The following is a 24,519-nucleotide window of genomic DNA, read 5'->3' on the forward strand; positions in this document are numbered from 1 at the left end:
GGTTAAGAGTCACAGCACAATGGTGTGAGGACAGAGCCACTGCAGCTTTGCAGCTTCATGGGGAGTGAGACTAGACTCAGGGCAAGTGCGTGGGACACTGCTGGGACAGAGACAATGCAAGAACAGAGCTCTCCTTTGCATCTGAGGAGCACGGCAAACAGGGCTCCCATTCTGTGGTCTGTCACGCTCTCACACCATCAAACCTCCAGGCTTTCCTTCGCAACAAAACGTGCCTCCAAGCACTGCCGTGGCCTCTCCCTACAGCTGCTCATCACCAGGAGCGGGCTCTTCATCGCTTCCCTCACTTAAAACCCTGAACTGGAAAATCTCAAACGTGGTAGGAGAGACCAAGGAAGAAAAAGTTGTTGGTCCCAAACAGTTTTAATTAATGCAAGACAAAAAAAAATTATTTCAGCTCTCATGCTTTACATATCTTGACAGTGAAAAATGTGAAAATTTTGTGATAGCCTTGCAGAGACAACACCTGGCACTTTGTTTAGAATGACCCCTCTGCACTGATGCGCTTCCTGGTCTCATCGGCAGCAAGCACCCAGCTATTTCTGGTCACAGAGCTGCAACATTGTCTTAGAGGGAATGGGTCCAAAACCAGGGAACGAAAACAAAATTACTCAGATAATTTCAGCCCTGATAAACACAGCTGGGAAGGAAAACTTGTTTTGTTCACATGACTTGAAAATTCTTTTCTTTTCTCTGTATTTTATAAGTGCGTAACATTTGTTTCAAAGCTCGGAACATTCCCAGGCGCCTCTTACCTGGGCAAACAGAGATCTCCTCTTCAGCAGAGTTCTCTGTGGCAATATCTGGGCTCCTTTTACTGCCAAGTGGGGTCAACATGGAGATGCTGTTCAAAATATAAATATAAAACTCAAATGCAGCAGGTGTGACAACACGCTCCTGCCTGTCTTGCACAGTTCAGAAGAGCAGACCACTCTGCCATTTCCAGGTGGTCATTATTTGATAGCCAGAAAGGATCAGGATAACAGAGAAACATATTGGTACAAAATGCTGTCCTAAGCAGAAACTCCCCAAAGAACTAATTTTCATATAGTGACCCTTTGTGTCTTTTTATCGAGGGCTTCTATCTCTTGGGAGGGGAGCAAAAATACCTGCAGGGCTCTCCTGATTCTTTCTACTCTTAGATTTGGGAGCTGTGCAGGTACCATCTTCCATCTGGGGAACGAAATCCTCAGAGAGGAAAGGCACAGACTTGCTCAGTCCTGCATTACTCCCTCCTTCTTTGCACTAATTTCCTCTCTCATCGCTGCACATGGCAGGCAGAAGCAGCATGGATGCAGCCCGATGCCAGGCTTCCCTGCGGCCAAGTCCTAGCGGCAGTGGCGTGGCGACTCCTCGGCGCAGTGCCGCATGCTGCCCCGCTCCTTTTAACCTTCGCGTTCCTCCGTTATTTTCCACCGAGCACAGTGTCTCTCTGAAACAGGCAGGCATTGCTGAGTAAGTCTGGCACCCATGCTGACACTCTCAGCGCTTTGCATGGCTTCCTGATTAGTCTGATCAAGTATGCAAGAACACACTTAAAAAACATGAATCCCCACACTGACAAATAGAAGATTTATTAGGCTCAACCACAGGCCTCAGAGAGGAGAGAACAGGCACTGCTGATTTATGATAAATAACAAAATTCTGATAGGAAATCACAAGTGGCTTTTCTCTCTAAATAAAGCATCTCAAAGCATTTGTTATGAATCCAGGCTGAGCATGTTTTACTCTGTGTCTAACATCAGGGCTCACTTCAAAAGAACTCACACAAAACAACTTGCTATGACATTTATAAAATGGGCTAATCAATTTGAAGTCAAACCACATTTCTTGCTACACCAACTATCTCCTGGTAACAAAGCCTATAATCATTTATTAAAACCCCAATCTACCATGCTCTGCACACAGCATAAAACAATCAAGCAGAGTGGCCTGCAGAAAGCAAAGAAGCCTTTTGCCACCGCTGCCGCTTCCACAACTGCTCCAACACCTCCTGACAGCTCCGAGCAGTGTTTTCCTATTAAGCATCGCTGAGGCCAGCAGCCCAGGGTGCCCGAGCCTCCCCCGAGGGAGGACTGCTGTGGCAAATTACCAGGAGCCAGATGGCAAACCTTAACGTGCACCGAACTGCAAAGACTGCAGCCTTTTTATTTTGTCGTGCTGCAGATGTGCCAGCTGCCACGCGAGGGGCTGCAGCAGGCAGGTGAGTCCCGGCCTCGGGGGGAGCATCCCCAGCCAACCCCAGCAGCTACGCAGGCAGGAGGAGATCTCCCTCTCAGCAGATTCAGCCCTGGCCTCTCCTGCCTTGAGCAGGAGGGAGGCAGAGCTCCGGAGCGTACACCTCGGCGCCTTTTGCTCTGACACAGCAGCAAAAGCTCATCTGTCACAGGCACATCAGCTCCTGCAGGTTCCTTTTGCTCCCCAAGGTGAGCTTTAAGCTTGTTAGAAAGGTGCAAGCAACAGCAGGTTGTTATTAACCACTCGGGCCAATGCTGTTAGACCTAAGAAAAGTTGGCAGTTTTGTTTCAAAACAGGTTTCAATTTTAAAACCCAGCCAATAAAAAAACCTACGACATTGTCTGCCCTCTCTTGCAACTTGCTCCTTGAATCCTCTCCCTTTTGACCTTCTCACAGCCTTCATTGCAGAACTGCATCCCCCAGGAAGTAAAGAAAAAAAAGGGGGAAAAAAAAGACTAGGCTTAAATCTGAAGAAAATCATGTTGACTTGTCCCACACCTGTCATCTGCTGAAGTGGCTTTTCTGGAGCACTGCACTCTATCTTTGGCTGATAGGCAGTGCCGTCTGGCTTCCTCCTCCCTTCTTTCCTCTTCAGCAGCAAGGCAAGAATATAAAAATACACACAGAAATTCTGTAAACCATTCACCATGCTGCATATGTGCCTTCAAAGGCAGAGCATGTGATCACGCTGCTGTAACTCACCTTTAGCTCACCTACCCATCTCCACAGCTTTACTGTACCGTGTCAAATTAGCTTCAGAGGGTAAGGATCAAGCCCTCTTACTTGCACAAGGATGTACTCACACGTTTTAGAGAGCAAGAACAATAACTGATCCCTTCTCCCCAGTTGTGCCTCTCCTCCCTCCCTCGCTGCTCCAGAGCCGTGTATTTCCAGGGACAGGTCCGAGCAGCAGCTGCGCGCAGCCCTTCCAGCAGGACCTGCTGCTGGAGGCTCCACGGCTCCCAGGGCTTCAGCAAGCCCCACGCAGACCGTGCCCCAAACTGCTCCCGGTGAGAGGATGAGTCCACGTCCCCAGGGCGAGCCCACGGACCTGGTACACTGAATTCCCCCCTCCTCACCTCTGTGCAGTCTGCATGGGTTCCCCGTCTCCGCGTACATCCTCTGCAGACAGCACCTGGGAGGCCTGGAAAAGAAAGAGAACTCTGATATTGTATAAAGCAACACACACAGCTAACCAGGCCAGACAGGCTCTGCTGGGTCATCAAGTTCTGCGTGCAGCACGTTTTTTCTTTTTTGTTTTTTTTCCAGAAACGGCTAAGTATCTGTCCTGAACTTGTCAGCTTTTTGCCTCCATTACTCCTTTCGGTAAGGAGCTCAGCAGCGCTCTGCAACAATGCCTGGCAGTACTTTTTGCTGCCTAGCTGTATTCCTGGACATCCCGTGTCCGTCTGTTCTCAACCTTGTCCTTCACGTTCACAGTCTCTGCCTGTTCCCAGCGCCTATCCCGACGGTGGCAGCGATCACAGCCCTTGCCCAGCTCCGTTTGTGCTGAGCAGAACAACCCAGGGCTCTCAGTGTCTTCAAGCACTCCAGCAGCCCTCACCCACCCCGCTTTCAGATCCATTTGCCTGAGTTTGGATGACCTGATCAACTGGTACAGCTGCTGGTTGACCACGAGAAGTACTTTTCTGAGATTCCTACAGATAAAATCTGTTGCATTTTTCTCGGCGGGGTAATCAGCTGTCCTATCAAAGGGAGGGAACAGATTAACCTGCACAATCTGCAGCTGGTAAATCCATGTGCATTTTATCCCATTTTTCATTTACCTCTGTGACTCCACTTATTCTCTCCTTTAAAATTTGTTCAAAAGCCTTGTGCGTTGCCAAGGTCAGGCTAACATGTCAGTCATTACCCGGCTCCCTTTCTTCTTCCTCAGTGTACACATTACGCTTGCCATTCTCTAATCAGATGGAATTACAGCGGTTTATTAGCAGTCCTCGCTGGCAGGCCTGCGATTTCTCATGCCATTTCTCCAAGAAATCCAAGGGGTTTTTCTCCCTCCTCCTCTCAGGGTTTGATTTCTTCCATAGGTTTCAACTTCGATCAGCCCCAGTACTAGATGGCTGCTGCGCTTCCCCAGCAAGCCCCAACGCAAAGCCTCTTGCCAGATTTCCCTAAAGTGACTCCAGCCCCAAAATATTCTGTTTCATCTACACTGTTCTTTATTTCTTCACAGCCTAACACATCATTAACATAAAATACCACACCTCCTCCTTTACTTTGTGTTGTTGTCGTCGTTGAACTGCACGGATCTGAAGAACCACAAACCCTGCTCACAAACACCGTGCCACAATCCCGTTTTTCCTCCTGTATATGTTTTAAGGTACGGCACTAATTCAGGTCACCGGATTCTAATTCTCCAGAATTGGGTCGTTTTCTTCTGAATCTTTTAAGAGGCCACGAGTCCCCTGACCTTGTTTGAAAGGCTACGAAGGAATTTATGCTATTGGCACTGAGGTTTGTCAGGGCAGGTTCGCGGGCCAGGAGATGTCTCGAAGACGACGACCGCTCAGGTTGCCCATTGCCGTGGTGGAAGGTCGCTGCCCACTGCAGGCGAGGGGTTTCAGAGCAGGGCTACAGACCTCGCTGGCACACCACGAGGCTTTTTCAAGGGCAGCTGTGAGCCCGCAGGGATGGTTTCTGGCCTCGGCACAGCCCCAGACCTCCCACTGTCCCCACCGGCAAAGCAGCCCCTGGCGGCACTGGGACCGAGCCACGCAGCACATCGGGGACAGCGCTGCCCTGTGCCTGTCCTTCGTCACCGCCGGTGGAATTGTATTTGATAGAGGGAAAAAAATGGAGGCAAGGCACAAGCAAACATCAAACATATCGATCCTGCAAGTAAATCACCTGCGCTGGCCTCAGCATGCGACTGCGCAGAGAGGCGAAAGGAGAAGGGAGCAACCTCTCGAGCCAGGAGCGATAAGGCAGATGAAAGGTATTTAGAAATCCTTTTCTCTCCTGTAAATAGAAGACTGGCAAATTTTTGCCCGGGGTTGAAATTTTCAAGCTTGCTCCTCCCCTTGGTTTTTCACCTTAAAAATATCAGGAAGACTAAATCTCCATACACTTACAGCTCCTTAGGAGAGCTCTTGTGGTCAGGATGAGTACATTACAAGTTCCCACTCAGCACCACTAAAACCACTTTCTCCCCAAGAATTAATTAAGCATTAGCATTACACGGATAATAAGAGAAAAAAACACTCATATTTTTCAATACTAATTAAAAGTTCATGCCCCTCCCAGCTGCTGTAGCTTCCCCAGGGTTTTAGCGCACACAGCCGTAGATCTGCAGCCACCCCAATCTGCCGGAGCACCAAGACTTCAATTTCCAAAGAAAAAGACAGGGAGGGGAAAAAAAAAAGAAAAACACAGTTTGCCTTAAGAACCCTTCAGATCGTTTGTAACCATCCAAAAGAAATGAAAAAGGCGCAAGTCTGCCTCTTTCCTCTGCAGGTCACCTCTAAGGCTTGTTTAAATCTGTATCCGCTAAACCCAGCCAAAGCACTGTCACGACAAGTCACTTTTCAGCACAGGCTGCTCTGCACTTTTTCTGCAACCAGAAAATGCAGACATGACGTTTTTCTTAAGTGTTCAATATTACAAGACAGAATATAAATATCACAAAACAAGTTAAGTATCTTTCTAACACCAGGGTAAATGATCAAATACACTTGAAAACAGGAACAACAGAGCCGAGGCTTCAGTCATAGAGAAGATAAAGTTATACAATGATCCGGGAGTGAAGTCATTATGAAAAATGAGGGTTGGAAAAGGCTGACACAAACCTAAAATACAGCAGTAATAAATACTTCATCTGACTAGCAATCTGTTTAAACTTAGCAGTGACAGAAAGCTGCCTTCCGCTCCAGCGAGAGAGCCCTGACAGAGACAGAGGCTGACACCTAGCGTCTACCAGACCCAACAAGCAGGCACGGACAGAAGGTGCCGAGGCACGGGAGCAAGGACAGCGAGCGCTGCTGCCGCGACAGATCACCCCAGGCAGGCAGAACACACGTGCATGCGTGCCCAGCCCGTCACAGCTGCAACCAGAGCACCACGAGGGAAAAGAGCACCCGCAGGAGCGAAGCACTCACAAAACGGGGAGGCAAAAAGGAAAGGCCGCAGTGCAAGGAAAGCAGCCACGTTTCTGTCTGCGGAGGAAAACACAGAGCTCCTCACGCGGCCACAGGTTTCTAAGCTGGTTTGCCAGAGCGTTGTCTCGGTGCCCTGACGCCCTGCCAGGCTACACCCCTCTGAGAAGGAAGTGTCAGCTGGAAGTCTTTATCTCAGTGGTGCAGTGATGGACAGCTGCCAGGCTGCATGATGCCCCCACCACTTCTGAGCCGGGAAATCAGCCTGCAGGCTTTTCCTCTCCCTTTCACGGCAAGCTGGGTGGCTGGGGGAGGCAGCCCCTAAATTTAAGAGGAATGCTTATCAGCGGCGCCTGCTTTGCAGAAGGGACTGAATCCTAAAATGGAGGGAAGAGCACGACTGCTGAACCGCTGCTCATCAGAGCTCTTACCTGGCAGTAGCTCGTGGTCGGTTCGTCATCGGAAGTGGAGTTCTTCTCTTCTTCCATGTTGTGCCCTGGACTCTCTGCCTCCCTCCTCTTCGAAGGGAGGAGCCAGGTGATGCTCTCGCACTCCTTCTGCATGTCTGGGTCTCCATCTTCAGTATCATCAGCGACCCCATTCTCTCTACCTATCTGCTCTCCCTTCCCAAGCTCGTTTAGGCTCAAGGAAGAAGAACTGGGCACGACCGGGTTACCAAACTCCTTCTTATGCAACAGCTGCCTCTGAGCCTGCTTCAGGCTCTTCTGGTACACCTCCAGCTGGCACAAGATGACTTTGGTGTACTGGTTGGGGTCCACCCCCTTGGGGCAGAAGGGGATGCCCCAGTAATAGTGTACTGTGTCTCTCGCCTCCTCCTGCTTGTGCTTCTCCTCCGCCACATTTGGCATGCAAACCTCAGGGGAACTGTCAGGCACCTCCTTCTGCTCTGTGGAAGCACAGGCTCCGGCAGCGTGCCTGGGCTGTGAGGTGTGTTTGGGACCTGCCCCTCCACCGCTCCTCCTGGGACTGCCACCCTCCTCCACGGCCCAGCTCTTCCAGAGGGTGCCCGAGCTCCCAGCGCCGGCCTCTCCCGCAGAAAGGCCAGTGCAGGGCAGGGGCTGCTCTTTTGGTTCGTGGCCTGCTGCTTTGGAAGAGCCGGAGGGGCTTGTGAACAGTCTCCGAGGTGTCAGTTGCCAGGAGCCTGAAGTCACCCTGCCAAAGACGGGACTCAGAGACGTGAGGTCCTCTCCCAGGGTGCTAGGTAACACGCTACTGGAATCGCTTTTAGGTGGCGAGGAAGGCTTTTCACTTGACCTTGTCAAAGGCTGGCTCTTCCCCGGAGACACGATTATGCTGGATACTAGTGAGCTTTCAACAATTTCCTGGCTTAACCTCCTCAACACTACGAGGGGGCTCCGGGCGACATCCATCTGTCCGTTCCCATCAGCTCTGGTGCTCTGCGAGTGGGAGCTGCACTCGGAGCGAGGGGTGTCGGGGCAAAGCGCCAGGCCTCCCAGGATCTCACCGCCTTCTTGCTCAGCGGGGTGGCTTTGGCCTTGTGCGCCCAGCGCTTCTTCAGACAGCTGTGGGGTTGCATCAGAGGACTCTGAGGGCTGACAGCTCTGAAAGACAAGAGGTTGATTCTCCGAGAGGTGCATTCCCATCAGCAGGGCATAGCAAGGACGCTCCCAACACACGGGCTGTCAACTGGACTGCAGAAACATGGGCGCTGCCCCCCCCAGCACAACCCAACACCCCAAAACAGGGGACAGCTGAGGCTGGGCTTCGTGTGCCGCTCACTAGGACAGGTACAAAACAACTACCCCGTGGCTGCTCTGCTTCCAGCTCATGCTGGAACGGCTAGACCTCCAGGAAAGCCTTCTTTTGTGCAGCGTGGAAAAGCAAGCACAGAAAGCGACATTGCTGAAGAACCCTAGTAATAAGCCTCTTCACAGAAGCACACTTACGTTTAGGCTCTCAGCAATGGCCTTCCTCAAGAGTTCCTCCTCTTCCTCTTCTTGACAGTTCACTTGTCTGGCTTCTTGCTCACTCATTTTCAGGGCCAGCGCAAACTGTTCCTCTTCAGTCATCTCTACAGCAGGAGAAAAGGGTAATGTCAAGTCAGAGCTGCAGGTGTATGCAAGCACCCTACATTTACCCAGCCTCTTGGGAGAGGCGCCCAGGGAGTCCCACCTCCCCGGGAACAATGCAAAGCATCTACACCTCGGCCTTCCTGAAGAGGCATCACCGACGCCAGAGCCGGCAACACTAAATGAAAAGGGTAACCCCGGTCAGGAACATCAGTCGGGGTTTCTACAGCAGTCTAAACTCTGACTCCTTGGGTACATTAACAGGACATCTTATTGCCACTCCAGAGCTACAGAATGCATGCTCAAGGACAGAGGAAAAAGATTTCCAAGCCATGCCCATGTTCTATAGGACAGACTCGGGAGCAAGGCAGGACAGAGAGCAGATCAGCTCTAACACGCTCTGTTTCGAGCCAAGCAGCACGTCTCACTGCCTTCCGACACGAAGCTACCTGCAGTACCACGGGAGACCTAACCACGAACAGAAGAGCTACACGTTGCTCACCCCGAGCTGCAGGTGGAGAGCTCCGTGGAGGATAGCGTTTCTGGCTCGGCGGTATTATGCAGGATCTTTCGCATGCACACAGCCCCCTTCTGCTCACATCACTGTGCCACTGCATCACTAAGGCAGTCATGCATGGGAAACAGGTTTCCTACACTTGTAACTGTTATCCCAGCAAAAAAAATCTCCCTGAAATATTCCTCCTTCAGAGCAAGCTAGAACCCGAAACCGGCTCTTCAGAAGCCAAGCAGTTAGTTACTGGGGAAAACACGTATTTACTTCGATTCAACCCAACGCTTTCACTACGCTTAAAATACACAATGCCTGCAGAACAGAGTGCAGCTTGCACAACAACTCAACAGCACTCTCAGGAGCTGAAAAATACATCTTCACGCTCGCAACAAACTGACAGATTTCCTTCAAAGCCCGTCTCCCCCCTTCAGGCAGAATCCTGCCCGCGCCATCTCACGCGTGAGCCGAACGGCTCCGCTCCCCGACAGCCCCGGAGAGCTCCACGGACAAGGGACTCGAGCAGGAAGGCTGCCCAAGCACAAAGCATGCCCCCGCTGCAGCCGCTTTCAGGCCAGAGGTTTCCCTGGACAAAGATGCATTCAGAAGTTACGGGCTCCCATTTCCCAAGCCATCCTCTCCCCCCCAGCTGCCGCCGACCCGCGGCAGCGCAGCCTCCCTGGCAGGTCGTGGCACGGCTGCACCGAGGTATCCTCGCAGCAGCGCGCTCATTCCCCCAGCTCCCTGCTCGTCTCAGGCTGGTTTTTTCCCCCACCCGAGCAGGATTCAAAGCGTTTTTTGGCTGCTCTGATTACCAGCCATCAGATTCCCTTATGTGTCCTACTAAATCAGCGCTTCGGTTCAGATAGGTTCTCTTTTAAAATAATTTTCTTTAAAAATTAAGAGAGGAGTTGAAGCGAAGGCTGACTACAGCGCACGCAGGGCTCGTGGGGATCTTTTGTCCTTGGACAAAGTCACTCTGTAACGTTACAGCCAGCAGGGACCGGGGAAAAAAACGCACCCTTTAATGGCAAGCACACCGCAGCCCAGGGGCTGAGAAGGCTCCCGTCCCCAGAGCAGCATTTCCCCGATGTCAAACACCTCCCAAGCACCCAGCACGGGCCTCATCTGCTTCCCTGCCCGAACCATCACGGCAATCGGGCCAGATCCTGCAAATTTTGACACGTGCAAGAAAACCGGTGCACGTGACCAGTCCCCGCATCACAAGCCTTCCCACGTGCTTAAATTAAAACGGGGGCCTCAGCGCACACCAGTTCGGGCTATCAACATCCACGAAGCTTAGTATAAAGAAACATTTTTTGGCGAGTTACTACCGTACATTTTGTTTTCCTCTCCCTCCCTGGCACAGCAATTTCCCCTCTGGGGACAGGGAATGTGCCAGACAAATGCTGCCTCTGGCAAAGAAACCAGCGACAAACAAAATGCACTTGATTCACGTTCCAATTGAGTAGGTGCTCTGGAGACGGGGACATCTCGCCTTCAATTCCACCTGGCGCTTCGGTGGCCGTGCGAGCCGTCCCGGAGAGCTGACCTGCTTCTGGTTGAGGGTCCGGAGAAGACTCCGCACGCCACGTCCCGTCCTTCCTCGGCACCGTGTGCAGGCAGAGTCACGTTTTACGGGACCCGACGTGGATTACAGAGGTCATAACCCACGCCGAGCAGAAATTGGGAGCGTTGGGGCCAGCGGCGCTGCGGGGGCGCGCTGCGGGAGGAGGCCCCGGGAGCCCCGCTCCCAGGAGGGAGGGAGGGTCGGGGGGAAGCTGTTTTTAAGACACTGCAGCCCTAAACAAATTAAACCATTTCAGAGCCTTTTTAAATGCTAATACGGCAATTTGCTAAGCGATTTATGTTCCATTTTGACATTTGCAAAGTGAATTAGATGCAAAACCCCACTAGTTGTAGTTCTAACACTTACTAATAAGAGATTTACTCAAAAATAATGGAAATGCAGGATCTCAGTATTTCCACATACCCAAAGTGCAATTACAGTAAAAACATTCAAATGTGCTTTAGAGCGCTGACTACATCCGGAGAAAGAGAGGGAGACTTCTCGGGGTTTTTGTATTTCCATTTATCCTGTCAGGATGGAACGTCACAGATACATTTAGTTATGGCTTTAGGATAAAATGAATAAGACCACAGCAAAGCAAAAAATGGGAGGAGATCTTTTATAACCAGAGCCTGCAAATATCTGAAATTTGCCAGTTCCGAGGAGGAAGAATTTGCTCTCCCCAGAAGCACCGAATCGTTACAAAGGACCGATTTGCCTCGCCATTCGAAGAATTTATTTAAAGACACCGAGGAAAAAAAAAATAATTACTATTTCAAATCTTAATTTGCCTAAAAGCAAACACCGAAGGTCTAATTATAGCTTCCAATGAACGAGAGGAGGGGCCCGCCATCTGACGAAGACGCGGCCGCTCTCTAGCAGCGCCGCCTGGCACCCGGACACACCGCCAGCCTCCCGCGGCCGGGCTGGAGCTCGCCGAGCCCTGCCCCAGGAAGGGAGGAATCATTATTAAGAATTTCAGTACCCATAAATGCAGCCCGTGCCTTACACCAGCCTCAAAGAGGCAACGAGGACATCCAGCCTCAGCAGCTGGCTGCTCTGAGCACCGTGTGGTCGGTACCGGCACCTTTCAGGGGGTTGAGCTGCGTGTGCTGTTTCTTTGAGGAGAAAGAGGGGAAAAAAAACCAAAGAAACAAATTGATCCCTTCTTCCCCCATCTCAGCCAGGACACGCACGGTGGATTTCAGCTCCCACCACGAGCCAGGCTGTTCCGTGCTATGGCCTTAGGCCTCTATTAAAAACAAGTTAATTCGCACGAGCCCTCTGAGGGCTGACGAGCCCAACTGCTGCTGCTCGCGGAGCTGCTCCATTTTGTTCGGTGATTGCTTTGGGTTTTGCAGCAGACGGCTCCTCTCTTATTTTAAGACGTTCTGAATTTAACCTGCCGGGTGGACCGCAGCCTCCCGGAGCACAGGAACGGGAGCTGATCCGCTGGGGCAGGGCATCCGCCCACCCAGCCCAGCAGCTGCAGCACACGGAGCCACCCAGCCCGCTGTCGGTGGTCTCTTCTGCCTGTACACCCACAGCAACTGCGCCAGGGATGTTAGCGGGAACATCCCAGCCCGTTCCCTTTCGCAGCTGTTTTTAGAGCTGTTGTCCACGAACGCACTTGATCCCTCATTAAAGCTGTTGATGCTGCGCCCTGCCCAACCTCCTGTGCCAAGCAGCTCCAGGAGCTGGCCGCACGCTGCGCGAAGCATTGCTCGCCTTCGCCTTTTTAAACCCATCTCCTGCTATTTCTGTCGAGTGCGCCCTGGCTGCAGGAGGTGGTGAACAACAGCTCAGTGTTCACCTTCCGCACTGCCCTCCTGGTGCGGGCTTTGAGCGTCTCCCTCCCCTCGGGGAGGACCCCAGGCTTTGCAGTCTGTCCCCACAAGGCAGCCGCTCCATCCCCGCGACGATCTGAGTGCCCTGCCCCAGATGTCCCCTGACTCCACCGCGTCCTTGAGATGCGGGGAGCAGAACCGCACAGTGCTGCCCATGTGGGTGCACCAACTCTTTAGGTAACAGCAAAGCGATGTACAACAAAGCCCTCGGCCTTCGCACCCCTCCGTATGATGCCCAGCGTGGCTGGCTTCTCTTTCTGCCCTCTCTGATTCTCTGATCTCTCTGATTTCGGAGCTCTGCCAGCTCTGACCCCGAGATCCTTCCCGAGCTGTGACCGCCGGCTCAGGGCACCGCGATGTTTCAGGGACAGGCGGCAGCAGGGGGGCCCGAATGGGAGAGCACCTAGTGAGTGGCGGGGCTTTTGGATCGGGTTCATACCAGAACCGATCTCGAAACCTGGTGAGGTACAGACAGCCTTGCACACTTATTCTGGAACCGCTCCAGCCTGCGTACACGGCACCTGGGGAGCAGACGAGTGACAGTCTGCCTGTTCAGGAAGGCAGATTTTACCCCCGAGAAGGGACTTCTCCGAGCCGTGCGTCCCAAGCCTCATCACAGCCTTTCTGCGGGGGAAATAATCTCTAACACAAATAGCAGAAGCTGCTCAGCACCCGTCTACTTCCCCAGCCCCACGCTCGAGACCTACGTGCAATTTTTCTTTTAGCAGCAAACTTCGTTCTATCCAGCTGCTGTTTTGTTCTTTTCGTTTGCAATCCGCTCTCTTCCTTTGACTCCTGCTGTAATGGAAAAAAATATGGTGAGTGCATACAATATGTAAGAAATACTACCAGCTCCCTCCCCTCCACTACTCTGACACAAACACTGGTTCAAGAACAAGCCTCTATTTGTGTGAAATTTGAATTTCAAACGTAATTCAAGCACATTCTGTAACTATTAAAAGCTGTGTGATAAGCATAACGAGCAAAAAGAGTTACAGACCGACATAAACAGAGAAGTAGGAGAGACAATAGACTTCATGCCAGTCACTACCAAGCACTGCACCTGCCGCCCATGATTTGAGAGAGAATTTGTTTGGCCTTGCTAAAACATTGGTATTTGTAAGCACTCAAACAGAAAAATAAAACCTTTTTGTAACTCAACATCTCATACCTGTGAGCCAGGGCTGTTTCCTGCCATACGGCCTCTAGCACTGCCCAAACGATTTCAGGTGGCCAAGGCCAGGATTTTAGCCATTTCGGGGGACCCAGGCTAGCTCATCCGGAGGGCAGGAGAGCCAGCTGTATTTATTCCTGGTGCTGTCACTGCACCGCCCTGAGTACTGCCACAATTGTTTCATTTTTGAAGCTTAAATACTTCAGAAATTTGCAGCCGAGTGGCCTCCAGGAACATCACCCAGAAGAACAACCTCAGTCCGTGCTGCTTTAAGCACGCTGACTGCAACACGAATGGTCACAGGCTTAATTGGCACACATTTATGCAAGTTGCTGTCCTAACGGCTTAAGTGAGGGCGTACACATTACCGAAGGCTGGCCCTGGACCCCTTCCAGTTTGTCTCTATAAATCAGGTAGGATTAGAATCAAACCCAGCGTTTTCAGCAGAGACACCCACGCCTGGCCACGAAGTGGCTTCGCGCGACTCCGTCCGCAGCTGCGCCGTGCTCGGGGTTTTGCTGCCCACGAGCCCCACAGCGAATTGGCTCCGTCCTGCCTCACACCACCTCCAGCCCCCCTGTGCCAGGAGGGGGTCTTCATGGTGGGGCAGTACTTCACCGCAAGGGGACGCTCTGCTTGGTTTTAAATGTCAGCCGTTCCTTCTGGCCGCTGCCCGTGTTTGTTACCCTGCGGAGTCCTCTGGACTGAACCTCAGTGCCGAGTTCTGCTCAAATGTCTCCAGCTTTAGCACTATCTGTAGATGTTATTAATGTATATCCACCATTTGCTCCCTCTTACAGATCATTAATGAGGGTGTTAAAACACACACAGACCTAATATTGATCCTCGTGGCCTCAGCTTTACATCTCCCCAGAACAAGCCTCTCTTGTGTTCATCACCAGCCTTGGCTGACAGTCTTTTAGCAGGACTTCAATCCAGGAATGTTACTATCTAGACCCAATTGAATTATTTATCCATGTAAGATTTTGCAAGACGTGCTATTAAGTGGTTTCCCGAAACCCTAGTACATCACAGCTCCTACATCCCCTAATACCTGTTCACTCCTCACCTCCACTGATTTAAGAGCCAGCTCCCGATGAGGCTGCAGCCAGCTCGGCCAGCCCGCACGCCCTCGTGCTCAGGGCAAGGGATGTTTCCTTTGACCGACTCCTTCCCATCCCCAACCACCCTGGTTTTGGTTCCCCGTGTCCAAGATCTGCCCCTGGGTCTCCAAAAGGCTGCCTCGCAGCCGGATTGTGTCCTGCTAGAAGATGGATGCCACCCACTTCTGAGCCTGCTTAGCTCCAGCTCTGCAGCTGAAATCCTCCCTCTCCCAGGGTCCAGGCATGCCGCCCTTCTCCACGGATTTCCAGAAGCTCTCCCACTCCCACCGCCCACCCCTCGCCCACCCGCGAGTTGCCCTGTGCTGCTGTGCGGTGGCAGCCCCTGCGCTGCCCCCGTGCGCGGCTCGCACCCGGGGAGGTGGGAACACGCTGCGGGATCACAGCGGGACCGCGCCAGAAGCACGCGCTGGAGGAGGTTAAGCAAAAGCTCTCCCGCTCTCCCCAAAGTGCTGGCTAATGGTGCTAAACCTATTCCGCTTAAGAGAGGGGCAATTTAATCCTAGCAGGCTCTGCGAATCCCCGGCTCTTCTCTCTAGGCATCAATCTTCCCTCATCACTCTTGCACTTGCCGGAAGGTCAACCTGACACTCTCATCTGCAGCTCTCTTCCAGGGCACCGGCGTGATTTACGAGCACACCAAACTCACCACGGCTGCCTACGTCCGGGCTGTGCGCGCGCACATGGTCACAACGCGCGCTGCAGGACGGCACAGGGCTCGAGCACCCTTGGGGCTCCTGGGGTACCGGCGGGCCCCGGTGTCCGCAGCCCCCAGCGCCTGCCTCCGCTCCCCGCGCTGGGTCCTGAGCAATCCCGGCGTTTACAGCAGCGGCAGGAGCAGAATTATTGCAGGACACGTGTTGTACGAGCCTCATACATTTGAGGAAGATGTTTAAATTGCTTAGCGGCGTTCTACTGAACAGCCACGGTACAGCGAACTGCTGAAGCAAATCCAATTAATCCTGATGGGCCAAAACATACACACACATCTCAATTCCAAGAATTCTTAAATCTTCTTTAGTTTTTAAAACCAGAAAATAAAACGTACCTTTTAATTAGGATTTATGGCTGTTTGTACCTCTGCTGGGAGACAGCCCCGCAGGCCCCCGAGTGCTCTGCATAAATGCAGGCGTGGATGGGAGGAACAGAAGGGGCCAAGAAGACTCAGGGAAGACAACCGGGCTTGCTCCTTCTGACCCAACCTTTTAATGCTCATCTGTCTACAAGGATAATAGGAACTCAGGGGGCCACTCAACCAACTGCCTTTCTAATAAGATCGCTAGTCCAAAAATAATCTTAATCAATTAAAATATTCCCAAACTGCCACCGATACTCTTAGTTACAAGGTCATCTCCAACACACAACTTCCAGGGGAAACTAATTATTATAGCTGAGGCGAGGTGGGACCCACGCACCTCCGCTCTGTGCCGGCCCGGATAGGGTCTCTCTTCCTTTGCCGTCAATTTTAAGCATAATGGCCAGAAGGAACCCGAATTCTTTTTCTGCATATCGTGCTCTGCTGTTTAATTTACGATGCTCTCTTCTGAGCAGTTTCACTGTCAGCATTGTGCACGGATCAAGGAAAAAATGGCTTTCCAAAGTTCCCCACACGCTCAGTGGAAGGCAGCCACTATTCTTCTTCCTTGGTTTTTAACCCGCTTGGTTTCGACAGACACCAGGAAATCAAATTCTCGTTTTAAAAATGCTTTTGCACATACTTAAGAGAACCTGACTCTGCCAGCAGAAACAGATACAGCTCCACTCGCTTCTAAAAGCCCGTAAATGGAAGCCAGTAGCCAGCCTCCCACATCCTGCTCCCTTGAATCCACATCTTAAACCACAGAAGTCAGATTCAGGGAAGGAAAGGCAAGGCTACAGAAGAATGTCTCGACAGCTAACAGTGCAGACTGCAAAGTCAAAAGGTCTGGTTAATTTTGCTGCTCAACAGCAGTTGGGACCATCTAACAATAGGGCACAGCCAAACAGCACACGTCCTGCATGGGAAATACGCAGATGAAAACCAGACTAATTTATTTTTAAAAGCTAATTAGATGTTGGAAGTGCCACGTTTGGTTCTAGCCAAGGCTGCTGCTGAAATTAATATCACACCCTACTTTATTAGTCTCTGACTTCAGAATCTGTTTCTGCTCTGCTCTCTCTTTCAGCTCATTAGAACAAACCTGCTGGAAGCGGAGCCTGGAACAACAAGACCCAGCCGGGCTCCTGCCAGATGTGTAGGTTCTGACACACGGGGGGAGGCCGATGCAGAAAAAAGGGCTTTCGCCGGGCCACGAGGAGGCTGGATTCAGACCCGCTGCCACTTCCACGGAGCGAGCACAGCGGCGTGGAGAAACCTCCCCAGGAGCACTCACGCCGTGCTCTCCTCCGGCACCGGGAGGCACAGAGCTGAGTGCTGCAGGGTGCTCCCACACGGTTCTGCTTCACTCAGAAGATGCTGGCAGCGAAAGGTGGGCACTGCCATCTTAGCAAGGTGTCCCCCAGGCCACGCTTGTCCCGGGACAAACTGCACAGAGCCGGCAGAACAGGGCAGGGCGGTGGCCAGGCAGCCTGGCCAATTCCCAAACACTCCTCTCCCTCTCTCCCCAAAACCTACACCATCTGATCCAGAACATCGACAAACACCGCTGTTTACCCAGACCCTGAACATCTCCCAACGGGAATACTCAGGCAAAGGGATGCTGCACACCTGCGGCAGGCAGGCACTGGGCGCCGTGCAGAAGATGGCACTGTCACCCTCAGGTCTCGTCACGCTCCCCGAGGGATGGTGGAGCTGGTGAGTGGAAGACCTGGCAGAAAGAGCCCGTGAGACTTCATGCAAATGGTACCAGTGGAAGCAGGTACTCCCAAAGCTCCCTGAGGATCTACCCAGAAGAAATGGGTTAAACTACCTTTGTGTGAGTCTTCTCCAAGGTCCCACAGCGGGTCAGCAGCATTTTAGGATCCTCTGCACTGAAGACTGCAGATCTGTCAGCTAAATTAGCACAACTACTGGGCCCCTGGCCATGCCCTACACTCATCCTCGAGCAGGCCTCCTGCTCCTTTTCTTCAGAAAATCTTGGGGGTCAAAGAGTCTTTATCAACAACCCAATTCAAGCAAGAGGTTCATGAGACAGAGCAGGACTCGCTGTGCTTGAAGAGAGCTTTGTCAGGCAGTATTTGGAATATTGTGTGCTCAAGTGCATGACTACCCATCTTCTGTCGTGGGCAACCAATTCCCTGCAGGATTTAAACAGTCAGGGGAGACAGGAACCACTTTGATCATTCGTCGCGTCTGTGTTTTCAGAGAGGCAGTCAGCATAGAGGAGGTCATCTCCTCTTGCTTCCACAAAGCCGTAGCCTGTTCTTAATTTGTCCAACACCCCCTACACACAAAAAAAGAAGAGTTCCCCGAGTCCAGGATTATATATAACAGAGATCAGAAAGCCCCATGTCCAGAAAAATTCCTTCTGATGCAGCTCTGCAGATGCCAGCATAGACATGAGCAAAGAAAGAGAATTTGGCAAAATAACATGGATGAGCTTGATAATCCAGCATGACTGAAAAATTCCTGGGAGAGGCAGTCTGCCAAAGATCATCAAAAGTGAGAAGCTGGAGGCTTTCCAGGTGCAGCTGCTACAAGATCTGCTGGTCTGGAAGCAGAACTAGGGACTTGTTCTATAGATACCTGCCAAGAGACTGCCAAGGAAGAAAGCCATTGAATCAATGATGCCCAAATTGTCCTTGTAGCTTTTGATTCATAAGGAACCATGTCCTAACAGATGCAAGATTAATTGAGAATGTATTGTTCTCTAAAATTGCTATTGATCTGAGCTTCCCACACCTCTTCTTGAACACATAACAAGGTCTTAGCAGAGCAAGAACAACAGTTACAAGGTTTGAAATTGAAATTCAACTTGATGTACGCTGAAGAGCTGCGACAGTTACAGAAGCCAGACAGGGCTTTTTTTTTTTGAGATTCCATGCAAATCAGATTCTTGGGTGGTTTTGCAGAAAACAACACTGCAAGAGACTGTGGCACTGGATCTGGAAGCCGATGATTCACAGAAAGAAGGAGCCTGAACTGAATAAATCCACTCATTCAACCGACTGAACTGTTGTCACTTAAACAGAACCTAATTGGCTCTTTAACGGCCTCTCTGAGCATATCCTTTTCTGTAATATGACCGATTATGCCATCAGAATTTATTGTTTATAGACAAACTTACAGAACAGTCAGGGAGCCTAACCTTTTTATAGATGTGTTTTAAGAGACGTTTGTTTCCTCTTTCTCAGATACGTGCACATTGAGATGAATAATTGTAGGCAATAACAGGTCCTGATCTTTTGTGTACTGCAGCATCTCTTATAGCTGCTGATTTTTTTTTCCTCCTTATAGGTTTCACAATAAAGGCCAGTGATGCAGCAGACATCTGAAGTTAACTTAGCATATTGCAGAGCTAAGGGTTTAACCCCAATGAACTATTACTGCCATATGTTCCATTTCTTTCAGGGAATTTCCCAATGGAGAAGAACTCAGACAATGCGAAGAAAAAACATCCAATATCATTTGCCCTACAGCTTTTTACTGTTTATTTCTAGTGCTTTTCCCCTCCTCACATGATAATTGCCTTATTGTAGAGACTCATGCTCCAGATGTGGGAACGAAAAGGACTTGATTTAAGATCTACAGCTTGAGAGTGAACTGAAATGCTTTTGAAAATGGTGGAATTACAAAAAGCAGCTTAGGATCCCAAATCACTGGCAAGACAGCGCAAAGCCTCAACAGTCACACATAAAAAAAAAGATTCTAATAATTTCTTCTTGTGTACCCCAAGCTGAGGACATATTCTCAGGGCTCTGGGTTTCTCCCAGAGGGGAGTTCTTGCACGCATCCCCAGCACCCGTGTAACAGGCACAAACGTTTCGCTATTTTAGGGCACGGCTGACGTTAATGCGATGACGTGAGGGATCAACGACCTAGCTGTTGTGTCGCAGCCAGGCACACCCACTCACAGTGCACCTTTACACCCCGTGGCAGTGGGTTAAAAACTCCGACTTCTGTACTTCAGGATCGGTTTACCAGACACCAGCTGTGTCAGAGCTACTCGCAAGCCTGCGTTCTGAATCATTTTCTTATCTATTTGCACATAATACAGAATCATGTTTCTCTGGCTTAGCTGGAAATCAATCAAATAAAAATTATGAAGAAAGATTTGTAAAGGGATTGAGGAAAGGTTACTTTTAAATTACGTTTCAAATTCAGTTCTGAGAGGATTTGGTTATCAAATCCCAGACTCATAACTCACCCTCACCAAGCGCACCGTTCATTTCCTAGTCAAATAGGATTTGATTCCCCTCACACGGAAGGGAAGGGACGGCACAACGCACCCCCACGAGGCCTGACCCCAGCGTGGGATGCTCGGGCGCCCTCCCGGAGCAGCAGGGCCCAGCGCAGGCCCCGGGCTCCGCAGGCTGACCACTGACCTCTCCGTCGCTGTCAGATATAACGATAAACGCGTCCACAAAACTGCGCTTCTTCTTGGCGTTGGCCGGGCCCCTCTTCTCTTCCTCCTCTTCCTCCCCATCCTGACCTCGAGAGTCAGGGCCCTCTGCGGGCTTCCTCCTCCTCGGCATCCTTCACCCTGAAACAAGAGGGACAGATTAAAAGCCATTTGTTTCCTTCTGATTTGGATTTCCCCGTATAGCCATCCCTTCCTACTTTTTTTTTCCTTTCTATTTTTAGGCAAAATACCCCAGGCATTAGAACCTTATTACAAAGCGCGGTAGATTTAGCGGTACTGGGAGCCACACGCACTTGTCACCGCTCATCTCGTTACGAATACTTTATTAGAGCTGATTGCTAAAAGGGGTTTCAGGGGAACGGCAACGCAGACAAGAGCCACTCTGAATGCCCTCGCTCCGAAGCGAGGAGGCTTTCCTCTTCGCTTCCCCTGCTGAAGCTCCTCAGCAAACTGCTCCAAAGCAACGTTTCACAGCGGGTCTCCCTCCCCAAATCCCCACCCCGAACGTCCCCACACCTTCCCCGTCCTGGTGCAGAACAAACAGGGCTCCGGCAGTGAACCAAGCTGAGATGTGCACGCCAGAACGAGAAGCCACAGCAGCAGCGCAACCATTTGTCAGCTTTTACATGGAATAAAGCACGGGGGGGAGGCAGGTCCCTCAGAGGATGCTATTTCGCTGTCAGAGCAGCAGCCCCGGGGAAGCAGAGCACTACGGAAAGGGAGAACACAGGCGGTGGCAGGAGGTAGGCTGGAAACGAGACGAGGGGTTTATCTCGCAGCCCGGGCTTTTCAATGAGCCTCAGGCTCCGGAAGTCCTCTGCACAGACGTGCCTGTGCCACCCGCTTAAAGAAGGCACTTGACAAGCAGGGAGGAACCCGCTGAGCATCATTAGCGCAAACCCGAGTGCTCGAGGAGCCGCACAATCGAGGGCAGGTGCCCACACAATACCAGGCAGCGCTTCAGCGACTCCTCTCCCTGCCAGCCTGCAGGCTGCTGGAGAGAGGAGCTGGCTGCTCCCATCAAAAGGGACTCAGACAAGAGGATCGGGACGAGATCCCGGTGGGTGAGAGCAGCGGGGCGGCACACGAAGTTAAAGCACCCTTTTCTTCGCCTTCGACGTCTGCCGTTCGGTTTGGCAGGTAACGTGGAGACGACATTCAGCGCTTCCCGAACCGTGCTCTGAAAGAGCCCGAGGAAGCAGGCTGAGCACCGGCAGGCTGAGCACCGGCAGGCTCAGCACCGGCAGCTCTGCCCGAGCTAGAAGGAACGGAACGGCCACAGAGCGGTTTCACAGCGAGCCCCTTGTTGCACCCCAGACAAGGCAGAGCTGGAGAGGCAATTCGAGCTGGCCGGTTCCCAGCCCAGTGTCCTTCCCGGGATCGTTCTGCCTTCCTTCGCGATCACTGAAATAGCTCAGATGCGCTGCTCAGAGCTAAAATAAGAGTAAGACAAGGCGCAACAAAAGACCCTGCGTTACCCAGTACGGAGCCAAACCCTCTCCTGTAACACCGCAAGCTGCAGCCAGCGCTGCGTGTAGGAACACCAGGAAGCAAGAAGTCCAAAACCCACATTAGCACCGAGAACAGCGGTGTGCTCCTCCATCTACTGTCAGAGGCAGCAAGCTAAGAGCAAGAGGAGCACACGCACTGCCGCTGTGTTTTCTGCAGCTCGCCACGGCTCCCTTAACCTCTCTGTCTCCCTTTCTCTGCAAATCCAAGCACACACATGCGTAGAGACAAAAGATGATTGTCCTGGTGAGCAAGGACTGGCACCGAAGGCTTGCTGAGCCCTCTAAAGACAGAATCTCGTACAAATCGCACGCGTGGCTCCAGAAGTGACGGCGACCATCGCTGCAGCCCAGAAATGTTTGTGCTTACAAAGGGGAAATAAAAACAAGCACTGCTCTTTAGAAAAGCATCATCTCTTGCAAAACAAAGCTGTTTTGCTCCAGCTGAGCTGAACTTTGGCTTTTGTCGGAAAATCCTTATTATACTTTCTCCATTTTTTTTTTTTTTTTTTTTTTTTTAATCTTTTGCTCCACACGGTTTCTTGTCCCTCTGCCCAGAGAGATGAACCAAGCCTCCCACCCAGCTGCTGAGAACTGCCCCCACGAAGGGAGTCCACCTAGGTGGAGAGCACTCCTTTATCAGCAGAGAGACACATCCGCAGGCAGCCTTTTCTGGCACGATGTCTGGTCCCCAGTACGTGAGCCTAGGCAGGGTCACTATTTTTGGAGAGAAAGCCTGTAAACCACTTAAACAAAAGCAAACAGCAACAAGCAACTGCCACGTTTTTTTTTTTATTATTATTGTTTTTTTTAAATCCACTCTGGTATCACAGCTCCCCTCTATGCGATAGATCTTCTGCCTGATGCACTGTGCTAAATAAGAGATCGCTGAGAAATATCAGCTGGAGTTATGATGAGTCACCTACCTCCAACATTTAAAGAAGAGAAGAAAAAAAATGTAAGAGATGTAACCACACAACTCCCACAAGGCTTCTGAAAATGAAGGGACTCATGGCAAAAAGAGTCTCTGTAAACGTAACTAAGGGAACAAGACAAGTAAGAGATCACTTGTAGCTGCGCTAGTCTGAGGCTGTGAGTAGGAGAGCAGTAATAGCTTTTATTAGACGAGCTGATATCGGTACGGGAAGGGAACAAGCCTCGCAGCACGCCCCCCTTCCCCAGGTAAGGGAGCCAGGCGCACAAGCTGTGTTTTGCTTTTAGCGCTCTGCCCAAGTACCTGCGGAGGGGATGTCTGCTCTCAGGTTCAGCGAAAAAGGCCGGCCTGCACTACCTAAACCTACCTTTGCAGTTCGGCTCGCGGATTCCTTTCGCAATTTTTCTCTTTTTACAACTTTGAATTCGAGAGAATTTCTTTGTAAACGCTCTGACAGCAAAGGTGACCTCCTGACAAGGGCCTCACACACGCCGCGCTTCTCCGGTCGCATTTTTAGGGATATCCTTGAAGATCCCCAACTTGTGATTATTTGTCATTTTCCCTCTCATCTATCATTTTGATGAATCAGAAAGCAATTACCGACAGAATAATTCTAAATCTTGACACTGCAGCTACAGACCTGCCAAGCTGTGACAGCTTGAAAAATGCTTGAAAACGAAGCCAAAAAATGAATGACTCTCATCCCCGGATGAGTTTTCTGAGCCGCTCGAGACACAGGCTGTCGCTTCGTAAACAACCCCCCCGCCTCCCCGGGAAGAGGCACGATGCTCGCGGGCAGCAAGAGCCCCGCTCGCACGGGTCAGCGCCGCACGGTCCCTGCGAACGCCAGCCCCGGCCCCTCCGCTCGCCCCCGCCGCGCCGGGAGCGGCTGACGGTCAGGACACCACGGTCCACAGCACCCCGGTGGGGGGGACACGGGGGTTGTTTACGGGATTTATCCGTTCGCAGAAACGGGCTCTTCGTAGAAGGAAGGCGGCGGAAGGCCAAGGCCGACCGCTGCCAAGCTCCGCGGGAGATGCTGACTGCTCAGCTACCCAAAGCGAGCCCGCGCCAGCCCCGTGGGCAGCGCCTTTCTCCAAGGGGAGGCGTGGGGGGGGGGGAGCAGAACCCTCCCCGCAGCACCCCGCCACCCCACGGCACCCGTCACCCCGCAGCACCCCGCCACCCGCCCAGGCCCCCCGTCCCCTCGCCCACAGGTGCCATCGCAGGGCCCTCGGGCACGGCGGGCGCTGCAGGGACGTGGCGGGGCTGTGAGGAGCTGGGTGGGGGCTGCCCAAAAAGGGCCCCCCCGGGGAGGAACTGGGGCGTAGGCGGGGATGGGGTCGGTTATAGAAAAAATAAACCGAGGGGGGGCAGCGCTGGGGATGGCATGGAGGCAGCCCGGGGGGGGGGGGGGGGGGGGGGCAGGAGCCGGCCCCAGCAGCGCTGCAGGGCCGGGGGGGGGGGGGCGGCACCGGGACCCCTCCTCGGGGGAAAGCGCTGGGGCACGGCCCCGTGGGCACCCCGCGGGGCTGCGGCCTGCCGGCGGGGCAGCCCCGGGTCCGCAGCGGCCCCTCGTCGGGGCACGGCCGCACACCGGGCCCGGACACCCCCAACCCCCCCCGGCCCCGCTGACCGCCCCCCCCCCCGGGCCGGGCCGACCCCGCTCAGCGGGTCTCTTACCCGCACTCAAGTTGGCGGCGGAGGCCTCATTGCCCTCAACCAAGATGGCGACGGCGGCGTCGCGTCACGTGGCCGGGAGGGGAGATGAGGTGAGGCGGGCGGCGCCATGTCGTGTGAGGGCGGCGGCGGCGGGGCTGGTAGAGGGGGACCGAGGGGAGCGGGAGGCAGGGGACGCAGGGGACCGAGAAGATGGCGGGGACGAGGGGCAGCCGCCTCTCGGAGCCCCTCAA

The 24,519-nt window shown here is 52.3% G+C and overlaps 1 protein-coding gene across 4 annotated transcripts in view; it reads right to left on the minus strand.

Annotated features, from left to right (window-relative positions):
- UIMC1 (ubiquitin interaction motif containing 1) overlaps positions 1-24,433 on the minus strand; it is a 37,502-nt gene extending 13,069 nt beyond the window's left edge. For 3 of the 4 annotated variants that reach the window (XM_048080373.2, XM_048080374.2, XM_048080376.2), the window contains exons 1-7: positions 24,290-24,433; positions 20,127-20,284; positions 13,055-13,145; positions 8,300-8,424; positions 6,803-7,954; positions 3,336-3,400; positions 774-862 (exon numbers count right to left, since the gene is read on the minus strand). In XM_048080373.2, the coding sequence (XP_047936330.1) occupies positions 774-862; positions 3,336-3,400; positions 6,803-7,954; positions 8,300-8,424; positions 13,055-13,145; positions 20,127-20,276 (1,672 nt within the window). In that variant the 5' untranslated portion in view covers positions 20,277-20,284; positions 24,290-24,433. The remainder of the gene's footprint in view (positions 1-773; positions 863-3,335; positions 3,401-6,802; positions 7,955-8,299; positions 8,425-13,054; positions 13,146-20,126; positions 20,285-24,289) is intronic. The other variant, XM_067005403.1, reaches the window with a different exon arrangement.
- Between the last annotated feature and the right edge of the window lie 86 nt (positions 24,434-24,519).

The sequence above is a fragment of the Anser cygnoides genome, chromosome 14 (genome assembly GCF_040182565.1).
Source record: "Anser cygnoides isolate HZ-2024a breed goose chromosome 14, Taihu_goose_T2T_genome, whole genome shotgun sequence".
NCBI classification, from domain to species: Eukaryota; Metazoa; Chordata; class Aves; order Anseriformes; family Anatidae; genus Anser; species Anser cygnoides.